We start from the raw sequence: 10,319 nt of genomic DNA on the forward strand, positions 1-10,319 counted from the left end.
GAATGGTATAATTCTTATCAATTTGGCAGCCATGAAGAATCTTAGTACAATTCGAACACTAAAACATAAATCTCATCCTTTACTTTTGGTTATTAATTAAAATGAAGACTCTAATTAGATCCTCCAATTTTCATTCAAAGATAAGTAATTTAATTTTAATGACTAAGAATATAAAATTAGGCAATCGTTCAGATTTCAGTAGGATCTTGTCAGGTCAGGTCAAATCAGATACATGTTGTGTCAGGTCAATTTAATGGTTCGACTCGGATCAAGTTGGGTCCGGGTCAAATCAGTTCGGGTTATTTTCAGGTTGATTTGAAATCAGCTTCAGTTCGGGTTATGGTCAGATTAGTTTTAGTTCGGATCGATGTCAGTTCAGATCAAAACGGTTCATGTCAAAATTAGTTAAATGCCAGGTTAATTCTTGTTCGGATGGACTTCAGGTTGGATCTTGTCTAGATTAGATCACATCATTGATAGACAAAATTCAGGTCGGATCTTATCGGATACGAATTGACTTCAAGTCGGGTCATTTTTTGGTTATTTACTTTTCATCTTTCATGAACGTCGAATTTTAATTTCTAATTGTATATGATTTAGAGTAAATTTCAAAAAATATAAATAATTATTGACCAATTTTGATAAAAATATAATTTTAAGGACTAAATTGAACAAACATGAAATTACAAGTAAAATTTTAATTAAATTAAACAATACACATGAATGAGAGATCAAATCAAAATAATTATAAAATGTGAAGTTGAAATTAATAAAAAATGAACTAAATTGCATCCAATTTAAAAATTGGTGAACAAAAAATTTATATGGTCTGTAGATTATAATATAATTTATAGAATTTAAAATGAAATTTAATTATGCGATTTATAGGGTTTAAATTACAAAAATATAAATCAGTAAACTAAATTGAAAAAAATATAAAATTGTAAATTAAAATTAAAATAATATTTTTTTGAAATTATATTTATATTACCTTTATAGAAAAATACTGTTATTTAATAGTATTAAATGATTTGAAAATTATATTAATATTACTTTATTGGAAATTATATTAATTTTATATAAAAATATAATCATGGAATGAATTGAAATTAATGGTCTTTAAAGATGAGATGGAATAAGAAAAATGTACTTTTGATTTCTATGTTACTATTAAACTACCACACTATGCCACGGTTGGAAGGTTAACAGTCCAATATTTACATTAAAATTAAACTTTACTGTTTTTAAAATTCGATAATAAAAGCGATACAAATCTTAAATAAGGTACAAGCTAGATGGTGGGCCTGGGTAGGAAGGGCCAGATCCACTGGGCAATTCCGAATAAAGAAATCGGGTCGATCTGGAACCGGGTAAGAGACCCGTAGGGCAGGCCGGATCCTTTAAGTTTATCTTTTTTTTTCTGTCTGTTTTTTCTTTCTCTTCTTTTCTTCTTCTTCTCTCTCTCTCTTCCTACACCAAGACAAATCAGCCTGTTTCCGCCCGAAGCCACCCTTAAAGCCGCTGTCCGGCCTCCGATTGGCCTTATGTTTACACGGAATTGAAGCTCCGCCTCTCCTATTGCTTTCTTCTGGTATATTTCCTAGAAACAATCCTGAAAGAAGCGAGACTGGAATCTTAGTTTCCAAGTGTCCTTATTCCGATCTCGGAATCGCACCGTTGGATCGGCCCGAGACTAACATATATCCTTATCCGCCTCAACCGCTACTTGCTAACGGTTCAGATTGGTCAATAAATACTCCGAACCATTAGAAATCCTCTTGCCCGATTTTGAGGTTATCTGCTTTCCTCCTTGTTTTGTATTTCCGATTTCGTTCGCTTTTAATTTCTTTGGCTTCTTATTTCTGATAGATTCCTCTACTTGTTTTTCATTTTTGAGTTGTTGAGGGTAAATCAAAGCTGAAACTGAAAGCAAATATAATGGTAAAGCGAATTAATAATCAGGTGAAAAATTCGAAAGAGATCCGAATTTTGACTAGTTTTATCCTTAGGAAAATTTTTCTGGACATCAAACTTGTCATCGTGATCTGGGGCTCAGTATGTGATGATAAATTTTCTTTTATTAAGTGGATTGGATCCTTAAGTAGAACAAGTTTGATCTTTCTTGTTCAGTTTCTTTTATTTGTATATATGGCTGATCATGTTCTTTGAAATTGTTATGCAGGAAGGATAGACACTTAACCTGTTGAAGATTCTTATAGTGATCTCTGTATTGTTAAATATCTGACAAGATTGGAGGAACCAAATTAACTGTAAGTTCCTTGGCCTTGTAGTTTGTTCGACATTAAGTACTTTAAAACCTCAAAACTTCATAAAAAATAGTCTTCATCAGTTAAAATCTATTTTATTCACATACCACATTAGATTCATATTTTATTGGAGCTTTGGTTTAATTTTTCAGAGCCATATTTGTACTTGTACCCGGAGTTTCTCTTCTACTCTGGTGTCAAGTAGTAAGAAAAAAGCCACTGCATCCTGCAAGATTTGTTGTGGTAGACCATTAGTTGCTGGGATAGGGTCTGTGTCTTCAGGCACGATGAGCACAGTAGGCCTGGACCTCACAAGTCCTATGGATCCTGACCTGACTTGGAAGATAGTTTCAAAAAGGAAAAGGAGTATGATGAGACGAACCAGGAGACCGGTTGCTAAAATCTTGATGCTGGGAATGGTGCTAGCTGATAAAAATGCCAGGACAGTGGAGCGTGTCATGGTTTCAGAGTCAGAGAAGGTTACATTGCATTCTTTTTTGTTTAAAAACTACAGTCTGGGTTCTCTCGTTTGTTTGAACTAAATCTCCGTTTTATTATTAGCAGGTTGGTGTGGATGTTCTAGGAAGGCGCTTTTGTGAAAGAGTAGAGAATGCTCCAATCAAGAAAAGGAGATTTGTGTTCCGATATCCGTCGCCACCACCTCCATTGACTCCTTATTTGCACCTTGAAGCCTCTGAACAGCATGTAGATTTTATACCTGCTTCAAATCAGAATTTTGGTTCAAACACTGAACAGGGGCAACAACTCATGAAATCGAATTGTTCTGCCAAGTCATATATTGCTAGTGTCGGTGATAAGAAGATTTCAGAGGTAATAAATGGTGTCGAAGATTTCTCAGGGATTGAAATACTTGCAGCTGCTGCTTGCAGTGATAGCATCTGCAATGATGTTACTGAATATGAGGGGAATCCATTAGTAGAAGAGCCAACAGTGGAGAGGATGCAGTCTTCAGCTTCTTCAACTCATTTGGAAGAAATTACTGCATCATTGGAGGCAGCATGTAGCTTTCGAAAAGATTCGGTAAATGAAAGTAGGTCTCAGGGTTCATCTTTCCAAGACAATTCCTTTGCTGTTTTGCATGAATTTCCTAGTGACAAGGATACAGAGCCAGAAAGTCTTGTTCCTTTGCCAGATAATAGGTCACTCTGGGATTTAAATGTTTCAGTGGATGCTTGGCTTTGTGATGGAGGGACTGTTGATACTCAAAAGGATTCTTTTGCTAATATTTCTGGGAGAAGTGAAGAGTTGCAGATTACAAAACCTCAAGATATAAAAAATGAAACTTTGAATGAAGAGGTTTCATCTGATGTCGATGGGGGTGATAAGATGACTTCAGACTTGAGAACCATGCCTGTTGAGACTGACGACTTGAGTACAGAGAAGCAGGAATCTGAAGGATGCTCTGGTTATGACTCAAAATCACACTTGCAGATTCAGGAACCTCTAGATATAAAAGATGATACTACAGATAAAGTCGTTTCATTTGATGTTGTTGGAGATAATAGGATGGCTTCAGACTTGGGAACCTTCCCTGTTGGGACCGATGATTTGAGTGAAGAGAAACAGGAGTGTGAGGGATGCTCTGGTTTTGATTCCCACTTGCAGACTAAGAAACCACAAGATATAAAAAATGTTGCTACATACGGAGTGGTTTCATCTGAAGTTGATGGGGTTAATATGATGACTTCAGACTTGAGAACCATACCTGTCGGTAGTGATGACTCGAGTACAGAGAAACAGGAATGTGAAGGATGTCCTCGTTATGATTTACACTTGCAGACTAAGGAACCTCAAGATACAAAAGATGATACTACAAACAAAGTAGTTTCATCTGATGTTGATGGGGGTAATAGGATGACTTCAGACGAGAGAACCATGCCTGTTGGGACTGATGACTTGAGTACAGAGAAACATGAATCTGAAGCATGCTCTGGTTATGATTCACACTTGCAGACTAATGAACCTCAAGATACGATACCTGATACTATGAAAGAAGCGGTTTCTTCTGATGTTGATGGGGGTAATAGGTTGACTTCAGACACGAGAACGATGACTGTTGGGACTGATGATTTGAGTACCGAGAAACAGGAATCTGAAGGATGCTCTGTTTATGATTCACACTTGCAGACTAATGAATCTCAAGATACAAAACATGATGGTATGAGAGAAGTGGTTTCACCTGATGTTGATGGGGGTAATAGGTTGACTTTAGACTCAAGAATAATGCTTGTTGGGACTGATGATTTGAGTACAGAGAAACATGGATCTGAAGGATGCTATGGTTATGATTCACATTTGCAGACTACGGAACCTCAAGTTATAGAAAATTACACTACAATCCCAGTGGTTTCATCTGATGTTGGGGGTAATAGGATGACTTCAGACTTGAGAACCATTCCTATTGGGCCTGATGACCTGAGTACAGAGAAACCGGGATCTGAAGGATGCTCTGGTTATGATTCACAATTTGAGGATGGGGAGTTGAGGGAATCAGATGTTCAGTATTGGGAGGAAGCTGAACAGGGGGATTATGACGCTGAATTTGAGGAAGAAAGATCATTTGGCTTGGAAGCTGAGAGTGGTGAGCAGGAACTAAAGGTAGAACGAGGATCAAATATGGAACTAACTGCGAATTTTAAAAGTTGTGAATCCGGGGAGGCTTTGAGGAAAAATTCAGTGAGCTTGAAGATTAGAACTGTGGAAGTGTCTGATGGTGAAAGTATGAAAATTGACTGCTTGGATGGGTCTAATTATGATCTTCGAGTTGATATATCCAAGGTATCAAAACGGGAATTGCTTTCATGTGTTGAAGGATCATTTTCCTCTGATGTTCATCAGAGAAGCAGGTGAAATTTTTGGACACAACTGTCTCTTCTCTCTGATGTACATTTCAAACGTAAATGATTCTGGTTGTTTTAATATTTCAGGTTTGACAGTTTCAATGCTTCGTATCCTCGAGCTGGAAGGGGCGCTGGTTCCGAGAAATCTGCAGGGAGTGATGGATCTTGTTCACATATTCGTGGAAGAAGCCCCAGAGGTGCTCACGTTTTCAGTCCTTCAGCTAATTATTGGGATTCTAAGCGGCGGCATCCACCTATTTCTGATTTCCCTGATAATATTGGGCGCCCCAGACCAAAATGTGTTTTTGGGAACCGAGAATATCTTACAGGCACAGACCAAATACCTTCGGAAGCTGCTGGTACTGCAAGACCTGGCCACCGTATTAGCAGGCAATTTATGAGTTCTTACAGGTCACCTGTTAGAAGGAGATCACCAACCGAAAGAGTTGATTCTTACAGTATGCATCCAAGGATTCCAACCGTAAGAGATACTAGTCCTGATCGGAGTAGGTTTAGAAGACACCCGCAAGGGGATAGTAGAGGCATCAGAGATGAGTATCTCAGGCATATTCCTGATGACAGCACACAATACCTGAGTCGCATGCCACATTGTTTAGACAGGAGAGGAAGCATTTCCCCCCATGGTGGAAGACATCATCACACCATACCTTACAAGAGAGCTCGATCAAGATCAAGGAGTCGCTCTCCGATTGGTTGGTTATCGAGGGATCGAAATGAGGGTTCAAGACGTCACAATAGGTCACCAGATTTTAGGTCTGAAGCTAGAATGGATAGAGTGAGGCTGCCATTGACAAAGCGATTTGGTGCAGTTCATGGAGAGTTCATTTCCCCACCCCGAAGTCAAGTTTCACCGCAACGAAATTACAGGATGTTTGAGGATCGTAATCCTGGTTTAGACTATTTGAGAGGACGAAAATCGTATGCGAGGATGCAGGACCACAGGTATGATCAAGCGCGGCCCATTCGGAGATTGAATCCAAATGATTACTTTGACCCCACGATTCAACGTAGAAGATTTCTTGATAGAGCTGCTGGTAGTAAAGGGTGTAAATATGAAGTCAGTGATGATGGTAAACATGGCAGCAGGTATGCAATGATTCATCGGGTGAGGTGTTATGATACAGATGGTGGAGCCCGCCGGCTCCAGTATAATGAAGAAGATTCATACATGGCTAAGAACTCGTTAACCGTGACTAATGCAACTGGGGTCTCATCAAGTTGCCCGGAGGATGCTGATGCTCCTAGGACAGCCAGTGAACATTGGTGAATTTGGATTATGCAACTGTGAGAGGGTTTGACTGGAAAGGGAGATATGAAATCTAGAACCGGTAATATCCCTCTCTTTACCTAATCATATGCTTGTATTTGGCCGGCGGGTGGGAAATTTTGGTTTGGTTTTTTTTCCAGTTTACCTTACCTGATCATATCTAAAATTAACAGGTTATTATTATTTTTATTATTTAGGATGAGTGTGCTTTTTCTAATTCGATATCGCACGGAGGGAATTCATGTTTAGAAATAGGTTTTCAAAATGTATGGAAAAGTACTGAAGAAATATGCTCTCTAAGCCATGTAGATGGGCTTGTTTTACAACGATTAATGCACAGATTATTTACGAAAGCAGTAGGATGAGATCTGTTTACCTGTTGATTGAGCAATGATGTATAGCTTTAGCGTTCCGCGATTTGATCAAGTTCGTTTTAGCTTTTCTAATCATTGTTTTGAAAACCGGACCGGCCGGTTCAACCGGTTTAATCGGGAACCGTTGTTTAGTCCGGTTTAATCTAAACCGGTTGAATCGCTACTAGTGAACCGGCCAGAACTGCTGAACCGTTCGAACTGGACCGGCTGAAAATCGGAATTTTTTTTTTTTTTTTAAAAATTAAACCAAACGTCGTTTGTTAAACGAGCTAAGTCGAATTCGAGTATTGCTGAGTTTGACTCGAATTTGAAAACTTTAAAAGTAAGCTCAACTCCACTCAAACTCACAAGTTAAAATTTATCAAGTTCAATTCGAACTCGAAATATAATATTGAAACTTGAACTCAAAAAGGCTTGAATTAAAAAAAAATTAGAAGCTTAATTGAAGCTTAAAATTCGAGTTTGATTGAAGTGAAAGAATAGTTCACTCAATGCTCACTAAAAGGCTCCATGATTTTGAATGTCAAATTACATCTATTATTTATAGAAATTAGTTGTGATCTATGTTTTTTTAGCAATGTGGGATTGTTTTGTTTTCATATTTTTACTCTTTAGATTTTTGGGTTGCTCTTCTATGTTTCTTAGCCATGTGGGATTGTTTTTTTTTTAAATTAAACCAAACAATATCATTTTTTATGATTTTTTTAGCCTCAAATTTATTTTTTAATTATAGTTATATAATTATATTTATTATTTAATATGTTTTACCTTAAATATTATGTTGTAGTTAATTTGAATCATTTTGTTTCACTTGATTTTATGATTTTTAATTTATATATGTTATATGACTTGCTTTGAATATGACTTGAGATATAAAAAATTATTTTTTATTAAATATTTTTGGTATTTTATTTAATTTTTTAAATAATTATGACGTCGTTCGGTTCTTTCGACCGATCGAATTGATTTAACCGATTGAACCAATGAACCGATAGTATAATCGGATCACTAACCGGTCGATTCTAAAAACCATGTCTCTAATAGAACAAATGTCGATGAAAAAAAGTAATACTAAAAGATTTGATCTTGTGCAGCTGATGTTGAAATTACGGGCAAGTAAAGAAATTGAATACACTGAAAATCAAAGATGAACCGAATTAAAATGAACATTAAAATAATGAATCTAAGAAATCCAGCAGGTCATATGAATTGTGCAGCTAACATGAAAATATCCTCACACGGACTTGTCTCATGAAAGGTAGACTAATATACATCTAATATATGATGTTACCAAATACATTAAAAGATATTTGATAAATTCGATTTAGCGCTGTCGGAAATATCGAGTAATAATAATGTAATAGGTGAAAATTATGAAGAAATATTAAAAATTTGGCAATCGGTAAACTTAGATTGTCGGTTTGTGTCGATACTGTATAAAAATGTATCGATCCATAACAATATAATAGGTAAAAAATGTCAAAATCGGTCTATAAATGACAAAACCGGTAAAGCGCTACCAGATATGTTGAAAGTGTTGATATATTAATATAAGTATCGACACATTTGGAATTTAAAAGAGGAGCAGTAATGACGCCTATAAAGTGTCGATACTTTATAAAAATATATTGATCCATAACAATATAACATGTAAAAAAAATGCCAAAATCGGTCTATAAATGACAAAACCGGCAAAGCGCTACCGGATATGTTGAAAGTGTCGATACATTAATATAAGTATCGACACCTTTGGAATTTAAAAGAGGAGCAGTAATGGCGCCTATAAAGTGTCGATACTTTATAAAAATGTATCGATCCATAACAATATAACAGGTAAAAAAAATGACAAATCCGGTCTATAAATGACAAAACCGGCAAAGCGTTACCAGATATGTTGAAAGTATCGATACATAAATATAAATATTGACACCTTTCGAATTTAAAAGAGGAGAAGTAATAGCACCTATAAAGTGTCGATACTTTATAAAAATATATCGATCCATAACAATATAACAGGTAAAAAAATGCCAAAATCGGTTTATAAATGACAAAACCGGCAAAGCGCTACCGGATATGTTTAAAGTGTCGATACATTAATATAAGTATCGACACATTTGGAATTTAAAAGAGGAGCAGTAATGGCGCCTATAAAGCGTCGATACTTTATAAAAATGTATCGATCCATAACAATATAATAGGTAACAAAAATGACAAAACCGGTCTATAAATGACAAAACCGGTAAAGCGCTACTGTATATGTTGAAGGTGTGGATACATTAATATAAGTATCGACACTTTTGAAATTTAAAAGAAGAGCAATAATAGCGCCTATAAAGTGTCTATATTTTATAAAAATACATCGATCCATAACAATATAACAGGTAAAATAAAATGAAAAAACCGGTCTATAAATGACAAAACCGGTAAAGCGCTACCGGATATGTTGAAAGTGTCGATACATTAATAAGTAGGCGTAATAAATTATCGATACTTTCAAAGAAATAGGTAAATAGCTTATCGAAAGTATCGACACCTGACATAAAAGTATCGACACATGACATAAAAGTATCGACACTTGTGTAATTGTATCGATTTAATATAAATAACATATCTAGTGTAAATATAAAGGGCATAGCTAAATCTCCTCTGAAAATAGATAGAACACATAAGAGTTTTTGAAATCAAAGCGTAATTGTTGCTGTATTTCAGAAGGCGTTTCTAAAGTGAAGTTTGTTTGTTTGTAGCTGCAGTCGAATCGAAAAGTACGTTGTTGAAACCCTAGTTTTTTTATTATTACAGTAATCAGAAATAGGGTTTTTATGTGTTGTTTGGGGTTTTTGAAGTAAAGAAGCATTTGAGACCGATTACATGTAGAAAGTGATATTCTAGGTAGATGATAAATATCGATACTTTTATTTAATATTATAGGTAGAAAATGATATTATAGGTTGTATAAATGTGTCGATACTTGGAGTATTGATTGTTCCCACTCGTTTGAAGGAAATAGGGATTAGGGTTTTTGGGTTTGGTTTAGGGATTTCTAATCGAAACCAAGAAGGATTTGTGACCGATTATATAATATTATAGGTAGAAAATAAATATGGATACCTGTATATAATATTGTAGGTAGAAAATGATATTTTAGGTTGTTTAAATGTGCCGACACATTTTGTAGCGGCCATTCAAATTCTTTTGAAGAAAACCGTTTTACCATAAGAGTAGTTATCTATATTTGTATATTGAATAAAGTGTATGTAACAAGTATTTGATTTGATTTGCGTAAACTGATATATGAAGGAAAAATGAAGTCAATAGGTGAAAAAATTGTAGGTGGCGCAGATGACTTTGAAATTGAGACCGAGACTCGAAAGCAACCAAATGGTGAATATATGTACTTCTAGTAAGTATCAATGTCTTTTTGTTATTATTGTTGAAATGGTAATTGGATTAAAGTATTTAAGAACTTTAAATTGATTACAAATTTTAAATGTTGACAGTATGGCTGAATGCCAAAGGATGAAGGAAGATG

General features: G+C 35.5%; 1 protein-coding gene across 5 annotated transcripts; it reads left to right on the top strand.

Annotated features, from left to right (window-relative positions):
* The first annotated feature begins 1,439 nt into the window (after positions 1–1,439).
* On the top strand, positions 1,440–6,670 carry LOC120115398. Of its 5 annotated transcripts, none has more exons than XM_039136123.1 (6): positions 1,440–1,793; positions 2,183–2,270; positions 2,420–2,746; positions 2,832–4,200; positions 4,720–5,134; positions 5,216–6,670. In XM_039136123.1, exons 3-6 carry the CDS (start codon positions 2,555–2,557, stop codon positions 6,414–6,416), a joined length of 3,177 nt encoding a protein of 1,058 aa, XP_038992054.1. In that variant the 5' UTR covers positions 1,440–1,793; positions 2,183–2,270; positions 2,420–2,554; the 3' UTR covers positions 6,417–6,670. The 5 variants fall into 5 exon arrangements, with proteins under 5 accessions (XP_038992054.1, XP_038992053.1, XP_038992051.1 ...); XM_039136122.1 differs by having other exon boundaries at positions 1,441–1,793; positions 4,375–5,134; positions 5,216–6,668; XM_039136121.1 differs by having other exon boundaries at positions 1,442–1,793; positions 2,832–3,317; positions 3,378–5,134; positions 5,216–6,664.
* Positions 6,671–10,319: the final 3,649 nt, after the last annotated feature.

The sequence above is a fragment of the Hibiscus syriacus genome, unplaced genomic scaffold, assembly GCF_006381635.1.
Source record: "Hibiscus syriacus cultivar Baekdansim isolate YM2019G1 unplaced genomic scaffold, ASM638163v2 tig00110264_pilon, whole genome shotgun sequence".
Taxonomy (NCBI): domain Eukaryota; kingdom Viridiplantae; phylum Streptophyta; class Magnoliopsida; order Malvales; family Malvaceae; genus Hibiscus; species Hibiscus syriacus.